The following is a 21,615-nucleotide window of genomic DNA, read 5'->3' on the forward strand; positions in this document are numbered from 1 at the left end:
TTAATGACTCTATGTAGCTACATGTTTACTAGTGTTAATGACTCTATGTAGCTACATGTTTATTATGACTCTATGTAGCTACATGTTTATTAGTGTTAATGACTCTATGTAGCTACATGTTTACTAGTGTTAATATGACTCTATGTAGCTACATGTTTATTAGTGTTATTGACTCTATGTAGCTACATGTTTATTATGTGTCTATACAGTATATTAGTGTTAATATGACTCTATGTAGCTACATGTTTATTATATGTCTATGTAGCTACTTGTTTATTGTGTGTCTATACAGTATATTAGTGTTAACGACTATGTAGCTACATGTTTACTAGTGTTAATATGACGCTATGTAGCTACATGTTTATTAGTGTTAATATGACTCTATGTAGCTACATGTTTATTATGTGTCTATACAGTATATTAGTGTTAATATGACTCTATGTAGCTACATGTTTATTAGTGTTAATGACTCTATGTAGCTACATGTTTATTAGTGTTAATATGACTCTATGTAGCTACATGTTTATTAGTGTTAATATGACTCTATGTAGCTACTTGTTTATTATGTGTCTATACAGTATATTAGTGTTAATATGACTCTATGTAGCTACATTTTTATTAGTGTTAATGACTATGTAGCTACTTGTTTATTATATGTCTATACAGTATATTAATGTTAATATGACTCTATGTAGCTACATGTTTATTATGTGTTAATGACTCTATGTAGCTACATGTTTATTATGTGTCTATGTAGCTACTTGTTTATTATGTGTCTATACAGTATATTAGTGTTAATATAACTGTAGCTACATGTTTATTAGAGTTTTAAATCACACTTTAAACTAAAACTTAAATAAACTTTATTTTCTATTTTTTACATTGCAGTCTGGTCCATAGACCTCTCAGAGAGAAAGTTCTCCCTCCTCCTAAAAGTGCTGAAACTCCAACCAGAGAAGAAACCAGTAGAGCTGAAGGGCTGGTCAGATGAAGAGAGTGAAGTGAGGAGTTTCCTTCAGTGTCTGCCCTACATCTCACAGCTGAGGTGAGTTGGATCAGTACAGTTCAGAGATTGTAGTTGTCTGTCCCTGTATTTCCCTTTAGAGAGGAAGTTTGTAGCTTTCTGCAGTAACTTAATAATTAAATATACACATACTGTTTGGAAAATATGCAGTATTTGTAGTCATGATTTTAAGGAACAATTGAAGTGGATGATGAGTTTAGAAAGATGGTCATTGTATTTTACCCACCATAATGTGACCATCAGAAATGCATATCATATCTCTCACATATTCATCTATTTGTTGTTAAACTGTTCTTGCAGTTTTACTCCTCCACAGGATCAGAGAAGATCCCCTGAAGAGAGGACAAAGAGAGAGAGGACATTCCTACTGAATCTGTGTCTTCAAGCAGCTCTCCATGAGAGAGGAACCATACAAACAACTGTAGAGAAAGTGTTGTCACTGTCTGAAGTATATCACAATCAGAAATGTGATTTTCTGCTGGATCTGTTCTCACATGTGAAGGACTATGAGACTCAAACAGGCAGGAGGGTCCTTCCAGCATTACAGACAGTTTACCAGTCAGCCAGTCCTGCAGTCTGGTCCATAGACCTCTCAGAGAGAAAGGCCTCCTTCCTCCTAGAAGTTCTGAAACTCCAACCAGGGAAGAAACCAGTAGAGCTGAAGGACTGGTCAGACGAAGAGAGTGAAGTGAGGAGTTTCCTTCAGTGTCTGCCCTACATCTCACAGCTGTGGTGAGTTGGATCAGTACATTTCAGGGATTGTAGTCGTCTGTCCCTGTATTTCCCTTTAGAGAGGATGCTTGTTGCTTTCTGCAGTAACTTAATAATTAAATATACACATACTGTTTGGAAAATATGCAGTCTTTGTAGTCATGATTTTAAGGAACAATTGAAGTGGATGATGAGTTTAGAAAGATAGTCATTGTATTTTACCCTCCATAATGTGACCATCAGAAATGCATATCATATCTCTCACATATTAATCTATTTGTTGTTAAACTGTTCTTGCAGTTTTATTCCACCACAGGGTCAGAGAAGATCCCCTGAAGAGAGGACAAAGAGAGAGAGGACATTCCTACTGAATCTGTGTCTTCAAGCAGCTCTCCATGAGAGAGAAACCATACAAACAACTGTAGAGAAAGTGTTGTCACTGTCTGAAGTATATCACAATCAGAAATGTGATTTCCTGCTGGATCTGTACTCACATGTGAAGGACTATGAGACTCAAACAGGCAGGAGTGTCCTTCAAGCATTACAGCCAGTTTACCAGTCAGCTCCTGCAGTCTGGTCCATAGACCTCTCAGAGAGAAAGGCCTCCCTCCTCCTAGAAGTGCTGAAACTCCAACCAGAGAAGAAACCAGTAGAGCTGAAGGACTGGTCAGACGAAGAGAGTGAAGTGAGGAGTTTCCTTCAGTGTCTGCCCTACATCTCACAGCTGAGGTGAGTCTGAACATGTGATGCTAGTTGTTATTGTCTTGTAGAAACATTTGACATTTAAAACTTTGTGTTGGCAAATCTTGTAGCAGTATTGTTAGAGAGGGGTAAAGGTAAAGATTTGTTGGGGCGCCAGGCAGGTATTAACCCTGCAGAAAGGAAAAGAGTAGGATAGAGAGAGACCCACTACCAGACACACACACATCAGCAGAAGAGACTGTCTAGAGTGTAGCCTGTTAGCCAGATAGCCAGTGGAGAGAAAAGATAAGACTCACCATATAAAACACCCATCACAGCACAGAGGGAACCCCACCAATAATACCTCATAAAATAATGATGGCAGAGCAATTTAACAACAACTTCCTAGAAGCAATTTACAAGAAAGAACCCATTCATCAACATGAGAGGATTTGCAGTAATCTGTATTACCTCCCAGTGGAGGAGTGCAGAGGGTATGAATGGTGGGGGGTCATAGACAAACAAAGGCCTTAAAATGTCCACAATCTTCTGGGCCACATGTCATTAGTACCACATCAATACAGTTCAAATAACAAGACACAATAAATTGCCTAGAAACCTCCCTTTAACTAAAATGTCAACCCAAATATATCTGGCAGGGCAATGATAGTCCAGCCACGCTGAACCTCAAAGGGAAGAGCATTGAAAACTATAATAAATTCTCCTGCTGTGTAAAGTCCTGGAGAGAGAGAGAGAGGGTAGGGGGGAGGGGGAGAGAGGGAAGAGAGAGGAGAGAGAGGGACGAGAGAGAGATGAGAGAGGGAAGGGGTGGGAGAGATAGAGGAGAGGGAAGAGAGACACAAGGGGGAGAGAGAGGAGAGAGAGAGAGAGAGAGAGGGACGAGAGAGAGATGAGAGAGGGAAGGGGTGGGAGAGAGAGAGGAGAGGGAAGAGAGACACAAGGGGGAGAGAGAGAGAGAGAGAGAAGGAAGAGGGAAAAGAGAGGGAAGAGTGAGGGAAGAGTGGGGGAGAGGGAAGAGGAGAGAGGGAAGAGAGGGAAGAGGGAAGAGAGAGGGAAGGAAGAGGGAAGAGAGAGGTAAGAGAGAGGGAAGAGTGAAGAGTGAAGAGGGAAGAGAGAGGGAAGAGGGAAAGAGTGAGAGAGGGAAAGAGTGAGAGAGGGAAGAGGGAAAGAGTGAGAGAGGGAAGAGTGAGAGAGGGAAGAGGGAAAGAGTGAGAGAGGGAAAGAGGGAAGAGGGAAAGAGTGAGAGGGAAGAGGGAAAGAGTGAGAGGGAAGAGGGAAAGAGTGAGAGGGAAGAGGGAAAGAGTGAGAGAGGGAAGAGGGAAAGAGGGAAGAGGGAAAGAGTGAGAGGGAAGAGGGAAAGAGTGAGAGGGAAGAGGGAAAGAGTGAGAGAGGGAAGAAGGAAAGAGTGAAAGAGGGGAAGAGGGAAAGAGTGAGAGGGAAGAGGGGAAGAGTGAGAGGGAAGAGTGAGAGGGAAGAGGGAAAGAGTGAGAGAGGGAAGAAGGAAAGAGTGAAAGAGGGGAAGAGGGAAAGAGTGAGAGGGAAGAGGGAAAGAGTGAGAGGGAAGAGTGAAAGAGTGAGAGGGAAGAGTGAGAGGGAAGAGGGAAGGGGAAAGAGTGAGAGAGGGAAGAGGGAAAGAGTGAGAGGGAAGAGGGAAGAGGGAAAGAGTGAGAGATGAAAGAGGGAAAGAGTGAGAGGGAAGAGTGAGAGGGAAGAGGGAAGAGGGAAAGAGGGAAGAGGGAAAGAGTGAGAGGGAATAGGGAAAGAGTGAGAGGGAAGAGTGAGAGGGAAGAGGGAAAGAGTGAAGAGGGAAAGAGTGAGAGGGAAGAGTGAGAGGGAAGAGGGAAGATGGAAAGAGTGAGAGAGGGAAGAGGGAAAGAGTGAGAGAGGGAAGAGGGAAGAGGGAAAGAGTGAAAGAGGGAAGAGGGAAAGAGTGAGATAGGGAAGAGGGAAGAGGGAAAGAGTGAGAGAGGGAAGAGGGAAGAGGGAAAGAGTGAGAGAGGAAAAGAGTGAGAGAGAAGAGGGAAAGAGTGAGAGAGGGAAAGAGTGAGAAAGGGAAGAGGGAAGAGAGGAAAGAGGGAAGAGAGAGGAAAGAGGGAAGAGTGGGGAAGAGGGAAGAGTGAGAGAGAGGGAAGAGGGTAGAGAGGGAAGAGGGAAGAGGGAAGGAAGAGGGAAGAGTGAGAGAAAGGGAAGAGGGAAGAGAGAGGGAAGAGAGAAATAGTGAGAGGGAAGAGTGAGAGAGAGGGAAGAGGGAAAGAGAGTGAGAGAGGGAAGAGGGAAAGAGAGAGAGAGGGAAGAGGGAAGAGAGAGGGAAGAGGGAAGAGTGAGGGAAGAGGGAAAGAGTGAGAGAGAGGGAAGAGGGAAGAGAGAGGGAAGAGGGAAGAGAGAGGGAAGAGGGAAGAGGGAAGAGAGAGGGAAGAGGGAAGAGAGAGGAGAGAGGGAAAGAGTGAGAGAGAGGGAAGAGAGAGGGAAGAGGGAAAGAGTGAGAGAGAGGGAATAGGGAAGAGAGAGGGAAGAGGGAAGAAAGAAAAGTGAGAGAGAGGAAAGAGGGAATAGTGAGAGAGAGGGAAGAGGGGAAGAGGGAAGAGGAAGAGGGAAGAGCGGGAATAGAGAGATAGAGAGAAAGGGTTCAGATGAAGAGAGCAAGAGGAGAGAGAAGAGAGAGAGGGAAGAGAGAATAAACCAGAGTTGTGCAGCATCACCACTATCAAACTGCCCCCAGAGAGTCTCCTTTCTGACTGCTGATGCAAAGTGGCAGCACACGGTGAAGGCTCTGTATAAAACTACACATGTTGGTGAATCTGGGAACATTTATCAGCCCATTTTCTGACGTAACTAATGATGCATTACTAAATGTCACAGATAAATCATGTGAATGTCTCAAATTAAATACTTTAACATGTAACCAAATCACATTATGTAAATGTTTAACTACTTCATATATCTTTATCTATTACTGGTTTCATGTGTTCATCCATGTCTGAATCAGCTGTTACTGTCCTTGTTGCAGTTTCTGTCCACGGAGGTCTGATCCCTCAAAGCTGATCAAGTTCCTGGTGGATCTCCTGTCTCAAGCAGCAGAGTGGGAGGAGCAGACAGGAGAGAAGACACTGGAGCTGGTATCATCAGTGTATACTTACAGCACCTTTCCTTTTCCCTATGGAGACGATTCTGAACAGAGTGATTTCCTACTGGATCTGTGCTCACATGTGAAGGACTCTGAGACTCAAACAGGCAGGAGTTTCCTTCCAGCATTACAGCCAGTTTACCAGTCAGCTCCTGCAGTCTGGTCCATAGACCTCTCAGAGAGAAAGGCCTCCCTCCTCCTAGAGGTGCTGAAACTCCAACCAGAGAAGAAACCAGTAGAGCTGATGGACTGGTCAGATGAAGAGAGTGAAGTGAGGAGCTTCCTTCAGTGTCTTCCCTACATCTCACAGCTGAGGTGAGTGAGTTTCTCAGAGATGTGTCATATTGTACCAGCTATTTATCTGGTTTATAAAACATCTGTTTATCCCTCCATTAGTCTGTTTTTTGCCATTCTGCCATGTAAACATTATTATGTGTCTGTGGTTGATTCCTCTGGATTACTTATCCAGAGAATCCAGGATAACTTGTATTAACTATGTTTGTCTGTCTTCTCATTCAGGTTGTGTGTTGGTTATGGTGAAGAGAAGGCCTGGACATTTCTGTCTAAACTCAGTGTTGCTGCAGCTGAGTTTGATACAGAGACAGGAGAGAATATCTTAAACACATTATCCTCCATGTGCAGATACACAGATGGTGAAGATGATGATGATGATGGTGATGATCCATTTAGAGAGAGTAATTTCCTGCTGGATCTGTACTCACATGTGAAGGACTATGAGACTCAAACAGGCAGGAGGGTCCTTCCAGCATTACAGCCAGTTTACCAGTCAGCTCCTGCAGTCTGGTCCATAGACCTCTCAGAGAGAAAGGCCTCCCTCCTCCTAGAAGTGCTGAAACTCCAACCAGAGAAGAAACCAGTAGAGCTGAAGGACTGGTCAGATGAAGAGAGTGAAGTGAGGAGCTTCCTTCAGTGTCTTCCCTACATCTCACAGCTGAGGTGAGTGAGTTTCTCAGAGATGTGTCATATTGTACCAGCTATTTATCTGGTTTATAAAACATCTGTTTATCCCTCCATTAGTCTGTTTTTTGCCATTCTGCCATGTAAACATTATTATGTGTCTGTGGTTGATTCCTCTGGATTACTTATCCAGAGAATCCAGGATAACTTGTATTAACTATGTTTGTCTGTCTTCTCATTCAGGTTGTGTGTTGGTTATGGTGAAGAGAAGGCCTGGACATTTCTGTCTAAACTCAGTGTTGCTGCAGCTGAGTTTGATACAGAGACAGGAGAGAATATCTTAAACACATTATCCTCCATGTGCAGATACACAGATGGTGAAGATGATGATGATGATGGTGATGATCCATTTAGAGAGAGTAATTTCCTGCTGGATCTGTACTCACATGTGAAGGACTATGAGACTCAAACAGGCAGGAGGGTCCTTCCAGCATTACAGCCAGTTTACCAGTCAGCTCCTGCAGTCTGGTCCATAGACCTCTCAGAGAGAAAGGCCTCCCTCCTCCTAGAAGTGCTGAAACTCCAACCAGAGAAGAAACCAGTAGAGCTGAAGGACTGGTCAGATGAAGAGAGTGAAGTGAGGAGTTTCCTTCAGTGTCTTCCCTACATCTCACAGCTGAGGTGAGTGAGTTTCTCTGAGATGTGTCATATTGTACCAGCTATTTATCTGGTTTATAAAACATCTGTTTATCCCTCCGTTAGACTGTTTTTGCCCTTCTGACATGTAAACATTATTATGTGTCTGTGGTTGATTCCTCTGCATTACTTATCCAGAGAATCCAGGATAACTTGTATTAACTATGTTTGTATGTCTTCTCATTCAGGTTGTGTGTTGGTTATGGTGAAGAGATGGCCTGGACATTTCTGTCTAAACTCAGTGTTGCTGCAGCTGAGTTTGATACAGAGACAGGAGAGAATATCTTAAAGACATTATCCTCCATGTGCAGATACACAGATGGTGAAGATGATGATGATGATGGTGATGATCCATTTAGAGAGAGTAATTTCCTGCTGGATCTGTACTCACATGTGAAGGACTATGAGACTCAAACAGGCAGGAGGGTCCTTCCAGCATTACAGCCAGTTTACCAGTCAGCTCCTGCAGTCTGGTCCATAGACCTCTCAGAGAGAAAGGCCTCCCTCCTCCTAGAAGTGCTGAAACTCCAACCAGAGAAGAAACCAGTAGAGCTGAAGGGCTGGTCAGATGAAGAGAGTGAAGTGAGGAGTTTCCTTCAGTGTCTGCCCTACATCTCACAGCTGAGGTGAGTCTGAACATGTGATGTTTAGTGATTATGTGATGCTAGTAACATTTATACTAAGATTTCAAATGTTACTAAATGTCAAACATTTTGTTTTTTTATTCATATATCTTTCAAAACATAACAAATGTTGCTGTTGTGTTAGTAACACCGATATTATGGAGTTTAGTCACGTTAATTTATCTTAATTATGTGATGCTAGACATTTGTCTTTTAGAAATCTTGTGGATTTTATCTTTAAGAATCTAAACGTTTATATTCAGAATATCTAATCTATGAAAACCAAATGTCTTGTATATTATGGAACTTTCTCTGTGACATGGTATTATACTTCCATATGACAGGCAGGTATTCATGTACAGTGAGGTCAAAGTATTGGGACATGGACACATTTGTTATTTTGTCTCTTGTACACTTTGGTATGATTCACTGACTGAGGTTAAAGGTCAGACTGTCAGCTTTAATGTCAGGGCATTTTCACCGTTTAGAAAGTGCTGGAGTACAGAGCCAAAACAACATGAAATGTGTCACTGTCCCCATTATTTTGGACGTCACTGTCTCCTAAATGTCTGATTTGATGTTCCCCATGTTCTGCTGTTTCAGCTGTGGTGATGACAGGTTCTTCCAGACTGTGTGTGAATCCATCCCTGTGAGGTCCAGAGAGGAGGACCAGCAGTTGGCCTCTCTCCTCCAGGCCTTGGGCTCCACCCTGTCACTGGGAGGAGTGTTACCCAGGAAAACCTGCAGGTCTGTGGGGAGAGTCCTGGGTCTCTGTGCCTCCAGAGTGGACCTCACTCTCACCCCCAGCAAGATCTCTCTCCAAGGAGCCGCACTTCTTTTGAGACATGAGTCAAAGCTCCACAAGCTCAGGTATGTTCAGGAAGACAGCTTTTACAGGTCTATTGAATAGTTGATTCTCCTACTGAGTATTTATCTGACGAGGTGTCTCTGTTTCAAGTGACTTGCGTTTTGTCTTTTCATTCCAGGCTGAATGTGGGTATGGCAGTGAAACTGTCCAGACTGGTTAGGAGGACAGGGAGAGGTGCTACTCCACTGTCTGTCCCAGAACTCTCCCTGGTCCTAAAGAGCAGCCAGCCACCAGAGAGAGTGTTATCCAGGGCTCTGGGTAGTGTGGCGTCCCTGCTGAGACTCTGGAGAGTTCAGTGTCTGGACCTGACTGACTTCTGCATCCAGGGTCACTCTCTCATCACACTGCTGTGTCACCAGGGACCTCTCTCTCTCAGGTCAGTCTGAAGCTGATGTTTTTTAAAGTAGAAATAGTAACGTCATTCATGTGTTTTTCTTCATATTTCTGACTGCCTGTATGTTCTAACCTCCTAGACTGAATTCAGACACTCTGCAGCAGCTGGCTGTAGTTGTCTATGAAGCTCAGGACAAGGACTTGACTCAGTGGTTCCTGGAGAAGGTTGGTGGAGACCTGACCTCCTGCAGGCTGGACTGGGAAGTGCTTCTCTCTCTGCTGCAGCATTCAACCCACAACATCACTGTGGACCTCAGGAAGAACCGGCTTCTAGAGAAGAACAGCTCAGATCTTCTCCCCTTTCTGGGAAGGGTTACTCTAAAGAGGTGAGAGAACTTCTTTCTCTGTTCAGACTTTCTAGAAATAATAAAATAACAATTTGTATCCAGTGACATGTTGTTCTGAGTTTGCCTCTGTAATATCATTAGGGTTTTAATCAAGAGGTGGGAGATCTTGATTCAATATTTATAGTCTTTAATTATTAATGTTCTATCCAGCCAGTTGTTACTATGTGAGTTATCCTTTATAAAGCCTTGACATAACCACAACAATCCTTTCTCCATGTTTGTTCAGGTCCAGTTCCAGCTTTGTAAAGTCCTCCATCAGACAGATCTATGACAGCAGAGACAGTGACTGTGTGTCCAGTTTGTTGAGGTCTTCAGACCATTGGATCAACCTGAACAGCAGAGAGCTGGACAGAGTGGACTGTACCGCTCTGTGTTTTACCCTGCAGCACAGCCACCAAGTCAAAGTCAACCTGCTGTGGACCTCCATACCACCGGGGGAGATAGAGAGCATCCTGCCTCTTCTGGACAGTGTCTCCCAACTCAGGTTTAGTTGGCACTCGTTGACCCTGCTAGAATGGATAGAACTATGAGGCTTTCCACTTCCTGACTGATTTAACCTCTAACCCTAACCTTAGTGTAATGTACTAACCTTAACCTCAGCTAGGGGCGGAATTGAAGGGGAACGCCTGGGAGTTGACCTGATAAACAGAGTTGTAGTGTGTTTATCAGTGTTTTAATGTGTGATGGTGTGTAAATAAGTCTCTCCCTCTCTGTCTCTCTCTGTCTCTCTCTGTCTCTGTCTCTCTCGCTCTCTGTCTCTCTCTCTCTCTCTCTCTGTAGTGTTGACAGGAGGTTACTGCTGAGTTTCCTCCAGTGCTGTGCTGCCTCTCAGATCCAGCAGGGGGCACCATCATCACCACCAACAGCAGTATGGCTGCTCAGGTCTCTGCACTACAGACTGGACTTCTCCTGCTCCTCCTCTGTGGACCTGTCAGCTCAGGACCAGGGGGAGGCTCTGTGTCTGACCACTGACCATTGCAAGGCCATCAACTCTGTTCTGAAGCAGAACCAACTCGGCACCCAGCTGGTTCAGAACCAGGTCCAGCTCATCCTAAGAGACTGTGAGGTGGAGAACAGAGCACTGAGGGAGCTGCTTCCCATCCTGAATATTGTCAAGCTGAGGTTAGACACACAAAGACAAACATTTGACCAACTGGTTTATCAGTAGGAGTTAGACCTACTCTGTGTCATAATGTTGTCTCTGCTTCTTGTCCTCTCAGCCCCAGCAAAGCTCTGCTACTTCAGCTGCTGGACCTTGTGTGTGAGGGGATTGAAGAGGGGCTGCTGAGGCACGCAGAGTCCCTTTGCAGAGCCCTGGATGGGGAGCTGGACCTCAGTGAGACCAGGCTGGACCAGAAGGCCTGTGGATCTCTGGCCCTGGTTCTGGAACACTCAGAGGGTCTGTCAGAACTGGACCTCAGCCACTGTCAACTCACAGACCACCAGCTACAGCCCCTGATCACACACCTGCATAAAGTACAAGTCCTGGAGTGAGTGGCTTTCACTGTGTGTGTGTGTGTGTGTGTGTGTGTGTGTGTGTGTGTGTGTGTGTGTGTGTGTGTGTGTGTGTGTGTGTGTGTGTGTGTGTGTGTGTGTGTGTGTGTGTGTGTGAGTGACACTAGATGACAAATGTCTGACCACTCGTTCTCTCTCTCTCTGTCTTTCTCTCTCTCTCTCTTGCTCTCTCTCTGTCTTTCTCTGTCTCTCTCTGTCTTTCTCTCTCTTGCTCTCTCTCTGTCTCTGTCTCTCTCTTTTTCTCTCTCTCTCTCTCTCTCTCTCTCTGTCTCTGTCTCTCTCTCTCTCTCTCTCTCTCTCTCTCTCTCTCTCTCTCTCTCTCTCTCTCTCTCTCTCTCTCTCTCTCTCTCTCTCTCTCTCTCTCTCTCTCTCTCTCTCTCTCTCTCTCTCTCTCTCTCTCTCTCTCTCTCTCTCTCTCTCTCTCTCTCTCTCTCTCTCTCTCTCTCTCTCTCTCTCTCTCTCTCTCTCTCTCTCTCTCTCTCTCTCTCTCTCTCTCTCTCTCTCTCTCTCTCTCTCTCTCTCTCTCTCTCTCTCTCTCTCTCTCTCTCTCTCTCTCTCTCTCTCTCTCTCTCTCTCTCTCAGCCTGAGCCACAATGACATCACTGATGCTCTGACTGACAGAATACTCCAACTGGTCTCTACCAACACTTCAATACACACCGTACGGTAAGGGTGTGTGTGATGGTGAGCAGAGCATGTGTGTGTGTCTGTGAGATCATATGGGTGAGTCTGTTTCTGGGGGCAACTGTTGGAGGATGGAGATTTGTTGTCTAATGATGTAATAATGATTCATAATAATCATGTTCTATAGACTCTTCAACAACAGAATCCAGGACAGAAGACCCTTCCTGACAGACAAGAGGTTTGAGATCTGGTGAAACAACAGCAGGTCTTAGTCCAGGAAGAGAAGGCTGAATCCAGGACAGAAGATCCTTCCTGACAGACAAGAGGTTTGACATCTGGTGAAGATAATTTATAATAACAGGATAATGTGTTCAATGTAGAAGGCTGGTTCAAAATCACACTGATTGATCTGAAAATTTGTCTTACTGTATATTCTGGTGGACACAGTGGTGTGACGTACTTAAGTAAAAATACTACTTATGTATCACAACCGGGCTTGATTGGGAGTCCGCAAACATTTGGTACTAAAAAAAAAACAAAAGTACTACTTATGCCGTTTTTTGGGGTATCTGTACTTTACTATTTATATTTTTGACTACTTTTACTTCACTACATTCCTAATGAAAATAATGTACAGTTTACTCCATCCATTTTCCCTGACACCCAAAAGTATTTAGAATACTTAGCAGGACAGGAATATGCTCCAATTCACGCTCTTATCAAGTGAACATCCCTGGTCATCTCCACTTCCTCTGATCTGATGGACTCTCGAAACAAACTCAGTTTGTAAATGATGTCTGAGTGAAGGAGTCCCCTGGGCTTTCCGTAAATGTAAAAGACAAGAAAATTGTGCCTTCTGGGAAATAATATAATTAATATAATTTGAAAGGATTTATTCTTGTATATTTTAAAGCAAATACTTTTTGACCTTTACTTTTACTGGGCGACTTTCACTTTTTCCTGGGTCATTTTCTATTACGGTATCTTTACTTTTACTTGAGAATTGTGTACTTTTTCCACCACTGCTTAAATGGAATCATAAAAGTAGTTGACTCTTGAATGTGTGAGTGAGTGTGAGGGATAAGAACATGTAGTTTTATTTACCAGTTTGTGTGTAAATACTTTAAATATTCATACATTATTTTGTTTCTTTTAATAAATGATTGGAATGAACTTGTTTTATTCATGTGCTTTAAGCTTTATGCTAGTCATACTTGATGCTTTTTTGTGATCAGTCAATTTGTGACATTTATAGTTTCGTTTTGATCAGATTGCTGTGAATGTGTTCAACAGTTGTTTGTTGATGACAGCTTTGCACACTCTTGGCATTCTCTCAACCAGCTTCACCTGGAATGATTTTTCCAACAGTCTTGAAGAAGTTCCCACATATGCTGAGCACTTGTTGGCTGCTTTTCCTTCACTCTGCGGTCCAACTCATCCCAAACCAATTGAATTCAGGTGATTGTGGAGGCTAGGTCATCTGATGCAGCACTCCATCACTTTCCTTCTTTGTCAAAATGTCCTTAAACAGCCTGGAGGTGGATTGGGTCATTGTCCTGTTGAAATACAAATGATAGTCCCAATAAGCGCAAACCAAATGGGATGGCGTATCGCTGTAGAATGCTGTGGTAGCCATGCTGGTTAAGTGTGCCTTGAATTCTAAGTAAATCACAGACAGTGTCACCAGCAAAGCACCCCCACACCACCACCTCCATGCTTCATGGTGGGAACCACACATGCTGAGATCACCGTTTACCTTCTCTGCGTTTCATAAAGACACGGCGGTTGAAACCAAATCATCTCAGATTTGGACTCATCAGCCCTATGGACAGATTTCCACCGGTCTAATATCCATTGCCCGTGTTTCTTGGCCCAAGCAAGTCTCTTCTTCTTATTGGTGTCCTTTAGTAGTGGTTTCTTTGTAGCAAATTGACCATCATGGCCTGATTCATGCAGTCTCCTCTGAACAGTTGATGTTAAAATGTGTCTCTTACTTGAACTCTGTGAAGCATTTATTTGGGCTGCAATCTGAGGTGCAGTTAACGCGACTGAACTTATCCTCAGCAGCAGAGGTAACTCTGGGTCTTCCGTTCCTGTGGCATTCCTCATGAGAGCCAGTTTCATCATAGAGCTTGATGGTTTTTGAGACTGCACTTGAAAATGTTTTTAAAGTTCTTGAAATGTTCTGCATTAACTGAACTTCATGTCTTCAAGTAATGATAGACTGTAATTTCTCTTTGCTTATTTGAGCTGTTCCTGCCATAATATTGGCTTGGTCTTTTACCAAATAGGGTTATCTTCTGTATACCACCCCTACCTTGTCACAACTAATTGGCTCAAACTTATTAAGAAGAATAGAAATTCCACAAATTAACTTTTTACAAGGCACACCTGTTAATTGAAAGTAATTCCAGGTGACTACCTCATGAAGCTGGTTGAGAGAATGCAAATACTTTGAAGAATCTCAAATATATTTTGTTTAACACTTTTTTGGTTACTACATGATTCCATATGTGTTATTTCATAGTTTTGATGTCTTCACTATTATTTTAAAATGTAGAAAATAGTAAAAATAAAGAAAAACCCTTTGAATGAGTAGGTGTGTCCAAACTTTTGACTGGTACTGTCATATATATATAGTGGACTCACCTGGACTCAATCACCTGTTTTATTACGTCCCCTATATCTGTCTGTTCCTCAGTTTTCTTCCCTGTGTCACCGTTATTGTCGTTTGCGTTTCCCTTGTCCAGACGCTGTTCTTGTTTTGTCTGATGTCCGTATTCTGTTTCTGTCCGTTGGTTATTAAATGTTCCCTTACTTGCTTCTCGTCTCCAGCGTCGGTCTTCACAGTACTATCCTAGTTCAAGTCAGAACAAAGCTGCCTGAAGAAAGAGGGGTCACATACACATTGAAACATCCAGCCCAAAGTGGGAGGTTTAGAGAATACTTTCTTAGTTCCCAAAGTACCCTAAGTAAGATCCTTTTACCTCCTTTTAATGTAAATATTAGGGATAAATATGCATTCCATTATATCTAATTTTAGCCTCTTCCATTTGCTTTGTGCATATCATCAAATCTAATTGTAACACTCACATGTTTAGTAGATGTTATTGGTCACACTCACATGTTTAGTAGATGTTATTGGTCACACTCACATGTTTAGTAGATGTTATTGGTCACACTCACATGTTTAGTAGATGTTATTGGTCACATTTACATGTTTAGTAGATGTTATTGGTCACATTCACATGTTTAGTAGATGTTATTGGTCACATTCACATGTTTAGTAGATGTTATTGGTCACACTCACATGTTTAGTAGATGTTATTGGTCACATTCACATGTTTAGTAAATGTTATTGGTCACACTCACATGTTTAGTAGATGTTATTGCGTGAAATGCTTGTGTTTCTAGCTCCAACAGTGCAGTAACATCTAACAATTTTGCAACTTATACCCAATACATACAAATCTAAAGTAAAGGAATGTAATTAAGAATATATAAATGTATGGATGAGCAATGTCAGAGCGGCATTGACTAAGATACAGTAGAATAGAATACAATGTGAGATGAGTAATGCTAAATATGTAAACATTATTAAAGTGACTATTATTTCGTTATTAAAATGGCCAGTGATTTCAAGACTATGTTCGTAGGGCAGCAACCTCTAAGGTGCTAGTGATGACTGTTTAACAGTCTGATGGCCTTGAGATAGAAGTACCGGACCCTCCGTCTCTGAGCCTCAGTCTCTCTTGATGTACCTATTGATTATCAGTTGATGATGTATTTCTTTCCTTTTGTTTCCATAACAACCATCTAGGGACAGGTGTTGGAAATGCGTTTAGGCTGGAAAGTCCATCTGAAGAGTGTTTAATGTGTTGATGATGATGATGATGATGATGGTACTTGTCTCTATCCAAATAAAACAAAACAAACGCGTTTTAAAACTTTATTTTCTGATTTCAAAACAGAAAAACCTCCCAAATGTTTAAATTTTTTGACCATTTAAATCATTTATGAATATTTTGTTTTTTGCGTTTTTAATAAATGTCCCATGAGGCACATGATTGGTGTTTGTCACAGAGTTTTCTCTAAAGGTTGAAATCATTACTAGTAAATACTAAATAATCACTTTCAAGTTATTGCTGGTATGAACGCGATCCCACCCCAAATGTGTTTCTTTTCATGACGATGTAAAAGTTGTTTGTTGAAGACATCTCCTCCTCTGATAGGCAGATCTCGGGAAAGCCGGACCCGCCCATTTACCAGGAAGCACCATAGTAGGTAAAGGACGTCAACGGAATCAGTCAATCTTCCAGCATCAAGAGAGAGAACCACTGAGGTGGCGAGTATTCAGACCCCTCTCACGACACATTTTTTAAAAATCGACTAGCGACAAATCTAGCAAATTTTTCTTGGTGTTATTGGAGACTTTTGGAGACTGACGTGAAAGCAGGTATCGTTCTTATTCTTCCAAAGCACTCACAGGCGCCCCAGACCTCGCACAGCAGTCCATCCCAGCTGCAATCAGAGCAGGAGATGTTCACCCCTTCGTGTCCAGACTGCAAATGACGCTGGCTGATTCCCGCCCTGGCTTACATTCAGGGCGGGATGTAAATGTAAAATTTGCTTTGTCAAAAATAAATTAGTGTACAAAAAAACGTTAAACAAATAAGTAACTCCACCAGAGTGTCTCTTTTGGGTCACTTTTGTGATAAAAGAGGAGGATTGACATAAAAAAAACAAGAATCGACAGAAGAAAGTTCATTTGTACTGTAGATCTAAACATATTTGGGTTGTTTTTTTTACTCACTTTTTGTCTCTCCCACAACGTTATTCCTCTCCTACAGCGTCCATCACAATTACATGCACAATTATGCAAATTAGATGATGCCGTCATTTAGCGACATCTAGTGACTTTTAGAACAGCCAATAGCTACTTTCCTTACTGAGGAGTTGGCAACACTGACAGGAACTGGACAGACGCTATCCTACAATACAGGATTACTATTGTAGGTGAAAATTCATGACAATGGTTGATATTTAGACTGTTCCCCCAGCAGTATTGAGTCAGACAACATAGGGTTAATTCATGTTTATGCATAATAAAGGCTGAGCTCAGGAGATGGTCAGCATGGAGTTAATCACTAGACATGCAATAACAAGAATGTCAGCGGAAAATTACTGACTAGCATTGAGACATGCAAATGCATTATGTATGCCGTGCAGTTGTAGGCCTGAAGGAAGTCATTGCTTGGTCTTGTGACGAGCGTTAAGGCATGTAATCGACCTGTTACCAATAAATTTCTCCAAACAAGTCAAACGTTTATAATCAATCCTCAGGTACCCTATTTTACAATTTAAGACGCAGAATAGTATGTCCATTACCGGAGATAAACAACAAGTACGCGCTCTCATCCACGCGCGTCATAACACTACAAGACAAAATGGGAGCCACCTCGAAAAACTACAAATTCTAGCTCATTTTTCTAAAAACAAGCCTGAAATTCTTTCTAAAGACTGGTGACATCTAGTGGAAGCCCAGGAACTTCAATCTGGGAGGAATTCCATTTATTTTCCCACTGACAGCCGTTCTAATCAGGTGTGAGCTGGTAAAACAAAAATCTGGATGGATTGTTCCTCGGGTTTCCGTCTGCCATATCAGCTCTGTTATACAGAGCTGTTATTTTAACAGTTTTGGAAACTGTAGAGTGTTTACTATCCAATACTATACAATACTACCATTCATATGCATATCCTAGCTTCTGGGCCTAGTAACAGGCAGTTTACTTTGGGCAACTCATTCATCCAAACTTCCGAATTCTGTCCCCGAGATCGAAGAAGATAACAAAAACTTAATATTTAAGCTGATATATACTTGTACTTTCATGAAAGTTTATTATGACTATTTCTGTAGCTTGTATTTCGCGCTCTGCAATTTCACCGGATGTTGGCCAGATGGGAAGCTAGCATCCCACCTAGCGCAGAGAGGTTAATTACTGACATTGCAGCCCAAGAATCAACAAGAAAAGTGATCAATTCACCATTCACGCAGGCCTCCATCATTGGCTCCCTCTTCACCGGTGAGTGCTGCTTAAAACAAAGTAGTCCTTTCTCATTTTGTACTTGCTTTTTCTCCCTTAACTGCACTTCCTTATTTCCCTCCTCTGTCTCTGTCACTTCCTCACGTCAATAGTCTTTTGTGTATTCTGGTTGGTAGTCAGGGTTATACAGTGGTCTGGGCCGGAGAGCCCATTTGCCATGGTGCATGTTGTCCTCTGCCTCGAGACACCCCACCCCCAGGTGCTCCTCTTCCTCTTTGGGTGGCCTCTGTGCCAGGTTGCTGACAATTTATAGCAAAATGTCTTTGGTTCCCACAGGTGAAGCAAATTATATCACCGGGTAGTTGTCCTTTGCCTCCTTATCTGGGTGCCCCAGATCCACCACCTCTTCTTCCCCCAGTGCCTTGGTAGAAAACTGAAGTTGAGCCACCTGCAGTTTCTCGCCTATCCCTTATTTGGCCTTTCTCTTTTCTTCCACTTTCTCACCCTGCTACCTTTCGTCGTGTTTGCAGTGCTGGGTAACCGTCTGCAGTGGCTCAGTCTCCCAGCTGATACAGGTAGTTCTCACCGTCTTCTGGGAGTCCTCCTTTAAGCCATTCACAAGGTACACCTTCAACAGATGGCTGTCGGCCTCTTCTCCTGGCCTCAACCCACTGTTTAGACGGAAGAAGGTCTCCAGCCTCATTCGGTAGTCTTCCAGACACTCTTCTTTTGAAAGCAACCCTGGATGGCTGGCCAATCAGACTTTGGAGGATACATGTCCTTTAATTTCCCAAAACAGTGAGTTGAAGCTAGTATGCACCATCTGGTAACCATTGGTGAATTAGATCGTAGTCGCCCTCCACGTCCATCCACTGCAGTCCCATTTTCTTCCTGAAGATGTGGTCTACCTCAGCCGTGGATGGTTTATACTGTCTGCAGAGGAGATTTATGTCGGCTACAAACTTCACCACCTTTTTTCTGGTTTATATCAGCTCCTTTGTGATGTCAGCGATTTGCCAGGTTTTCTGGATCCACACCTCTGGTCTCCAGTCATTGTAGGGGGCATCTCCTGTCGCCCCTGGTCATGGCTGTGGGTTGAGGAACAGCACCGGGGGAGCCTGTCTTCAGTCTTGTTTCGGAAAGGGTTATAGTCTCGTTTTAACATAGTTTGTGAATGTTGTTTGTGTTCAGGCTTTTTTCTGGTTTTCCTCCTTGTCCATGGGGGTGACGAAGTCTGCCGTTTCACTACATTTGGAGGGGTGTGGAGGGGAGATGGGGAGAGAACTCCCATTCAACCTCCTTCTCTTCTTCTTTCTCTGAACTGGAGGGAATCTTCATCTCAGCAGCCTTCTGTGTCAGAGGTATTGGGTACAAGGGTTCTTTGTTGGTCTGACCACCTCTTCTGTGGCTGCAGCGGTTTCTTTTTGAAGGACAACAACTTCGCGGGAGGGTGTTGGTGGTGCCTGTGGTGGTGCCTTGTGGTGGTGCCTGTGGTGGAGCCTGTAGTGGAGCCTGTGGTGGTGCCTTGTGGTGGTGCCTGTAGTGGAGCCTGTGGTGGTGCCTGTGGTGGAGCCTGTAGTGGAGCCTGTGGTGGAGCCTTTGGTGTAGCCTGTAGTGGAGTGGTCTTATCCGGTGTCCTGTGTGAATTTAAGTATGCTCTCTCTAATTCTCTCTTTCTCTCTCTCGGAGCACCTGAGCCCTAGGACCATGCGTCAGGACTTCCTGGCATGACCTGGCCTTGCCGCTGTTCCAGTTTCAACTGTTCTGCCTGCGGCTATGGAACCCTAAACTGTTCATTTTTACTCTTGAGGTGCTGTCCTGTTGCACCCTCTACAACCACTGTGATCTCCACCCGGCACAGCCAGAAGAGGACTGGCCACCCCCCATAGCCTGGTTCCTCTCTAGGTTACTTCCTAGGTTTTGGACTTTCTAGGGAGTTTTTCGTAGCCACCGTGCTTCTACACCTGCATTGCTTGCTGTTTGGGGTTTTAGGCTGGGGCTATATGAATTGATTTGACTTGATAGAGGACTGAGGGTCTTCCAAATATTGAAAGTGTGTAAATAGTTACCCATGTTATTTTGTAAATGTAAATATATATATTTTTTTATCAATAATTTTATTTTATTTTTTTCTCCCTTTTTTTCTCAATTCTTTGGGGGGGGGGGGTGTGTTAGAATACCATTTTGGTATTTTGTATATAGTTATTTGTTTCTAAATGTATACCTTCCCCAATTTGGCCACTTGGGTACATTTGGGCTACTTCTGTGGGACACCTGGGTGACTTCATGATATATGTCATGTAGCAAACTCATTTTGCAAGTTATCATTCTGAAACTTTGCACAAGTACTGTTGCCCTCTTATATTTTTCACTGAAATTGTCCCCATCATCCTATCTGAATGTTTGTTTTATCTTGTTCATTTTAAAGATGATGATACAAAAATAAAAATATTATGTTTTTTTTTTCATTGTTTTATCTAAACCAGATCTATTGTGTTATATTCTCCTACATTAAATTCACATGTACATAAACTTTAGAGTGTTTTCTTTCAAATGGTACCAAGAAGATGCATATCCTTGGTTCTGTGCCTGAGCTACAGGCTGTTAGATTTGGGTCTTTGAGTCTTCAGGCGGAAATTGCACGAAGTAGGGGGGGAAGCTTTAAGAGGTTTTAACCACTCAACCCCACCCTACTTTCCCAATTGCAGTCCAGTAATTCCTTGTCATTAACCCCTACAGATATGCCGCTCTGACATTACCACTGAACTAGTCTATAGGGACTCTGCCTCAGAATCAACAGTAAGGGCCTTACATACCTCAGAGCCTAATGCCTATGCTGCCTTGCCCTCACTCTATAAACCCAGCACCTCTTCAGGATCATCCAGGCCAGAGTTTCTGCTGCAGAACGTTATGACGGGGTGCCCCTTGTAAACTGGGTTGGTTTAGCCCAGAATCCCCCCTCTTACGACTCCATCATGCATTTCGCTACACCTGCAATAACATCTGCTAAATATGTGTATGTGACCAATACAATTTGATTTTATCTATACCTGTCACGACTTCCACCGAAGGTGGATCCTCTCCCTGTACAGGCGGTGCTCGGCGGTCGTCGTCGCCGGGTCTACTAGCTACCAGCTGCCACCGATCCCTTTTCTTTTTCGTTTAGTTTTGTTGTTCACCTGTGTCTAGTTTAGGTTATTAGTGGGGTATTTAATCTCGCCCTACCCTCTTGGTTTCGTGCGGGATTGTTTGTGTAGCTGTCATTTGTTTGGGTTGCGTTTTGATTTGTTCTGTGGAACAGGTGTTTTTTCTGGACTGCGTTCCTGTTGTTTTGGTGGCTACTGTTGTGGTCCTGTTCCTGTTGTTTTGGTGGCTACTGTTGTGGTCCTGTTCCTGTTGTTTTGGTGGCTACTGTTGTGGTCCTGTTCCTGTTGTTTTGGTGGCTACTGTTGTGGTCCTGTTCCTGTTGTTTTGGACTTGTAAATAAACGCCCTTTCTTGCAATTCGATCTCTCCTGCGCCTGACTCCACACCCACCTCTCCTAGGGAGAACCTAACAATACCAGCCACTCAGGTCTCCTCAGGTCTCCTCTAGACTAACTAACCAGTTGCAAATAATCCTCAATTATTTAAGTATATTTCAGAAACTGAATGTAAAACGACATGACTCTGATTACACAGGGTTTCAGAACAATGAAGCAAGTTTATTCAAAATCCCAGAAACAGGCATAAAAAGTCCCAGATCAATCAGTCAATCACAAATCAATATCACCAATCAATAATAAGCAACATCAACTGTACATAAAATGGATAGACACCTTTAACGCCCTTAACTATACCCTTTTTTGGGGTGTGACAATAAAATATTTTTTTGTATTTTACAACTTTATGAGAAGCACAGTAATACATAGAAAAACAGGTTCTTACAGTGCCTTGCGAAAGTATTCGGCCCCCTTGAACTTTGCGACCTTTTGCCACATTTCAGGCTTCAAACATAAAGATATAAAACTGTATTTTTTTGTGAAGA

At 43.1% G+C, this 21,615-nt stretch overlaps 1 protein-coding gene across 8 annotated transcripts in view; it reads left to right on the forward strand.

The window, feature by feature from the left end:
* Positions 1–14,366, forward strand: part of LOC110514786 (uncharacterized) — a 77,398-nt gene extending 63,032 nt beyond the window's left edge. For 2 of the 8 annotated variants that reach the window (XM_090188248.1, XM_090188247.1), the window contains 15 exons: positions 889–1,045; positions 1,325–1,756; positions 2,036–2,464; positions 5,445–5,876; positions 6,081–6,518; positions 6,723–7,160; positions 7,364–7,801; positions 8,402–8,668; positions 8,785–9,042; positions 9,140–9,385; positions 9,633–9,890; positions 10,187–10,528; positions 10,627–10,896; positions 11,504–11,587; positions 11,733–14,366. In XM_090188248.1, the coding sequence (XP_090044374.1) occupies positions 889–1,045; positions 1,325–1,756; positions 2,036–2,464; positions 5,445–5,876; positions 6,081–6,518; positions 6,723–7,160; positions 7,364–7,801; positions 8,402–8,668; positions 8,785–9,042; positions 9,140–9,385; positions 9,633–9,890; positions 10,187–10,528; positions 10,627–10,896; positions 11,504–11,587; positions 11,733–11,799 (4,556 nt within the window). In that variant the 3' untranslated portion in view covers positions 11,800–14,366. Of the gene's footprint in view, positions 1–888; positions 1,046–1,324; positions 1,757–2,035; positions 2,465–5,444; positions 5,941–6,080; positions 6,519–6,722; positions 7,161–7,363; positions 7,802–8,401; positions 8,669–8,784; positions 9,043–9,139; positions 9,386–9,632; positions 9,891–10,186; positions 10,529–10,626; positions 10,897–11,503; positions 11,588–11,732 lie in introns of those variants that run through there. The other 6 variants (XM_090188251.1, XM_090188250.1, XM_090188252.1 and 3 more) reach the window with 6 other exon arrangements.
* The last annotated feature ends 7,249 nt before the right edge of the window (positions 14,367–21,615 follow it).

The sequence above is a fragment of the Oncorhynchus mykiss genome, chromosome 10 (assembly GCF_057628025.1).
Source record: "Oncorhynchus mykiss isolate SJ-2025 chromosome 10, ASM5762802v1, whole genome shotgun sequence".
Classification (NCBI taxonomy): domain Eukaryota; kingdom Metazoa; phylum Chordata; class Actinopteri; order Salmoniformes; family Salmonidae; genus Oncorhynchus; species Oncorhynchus mykiss.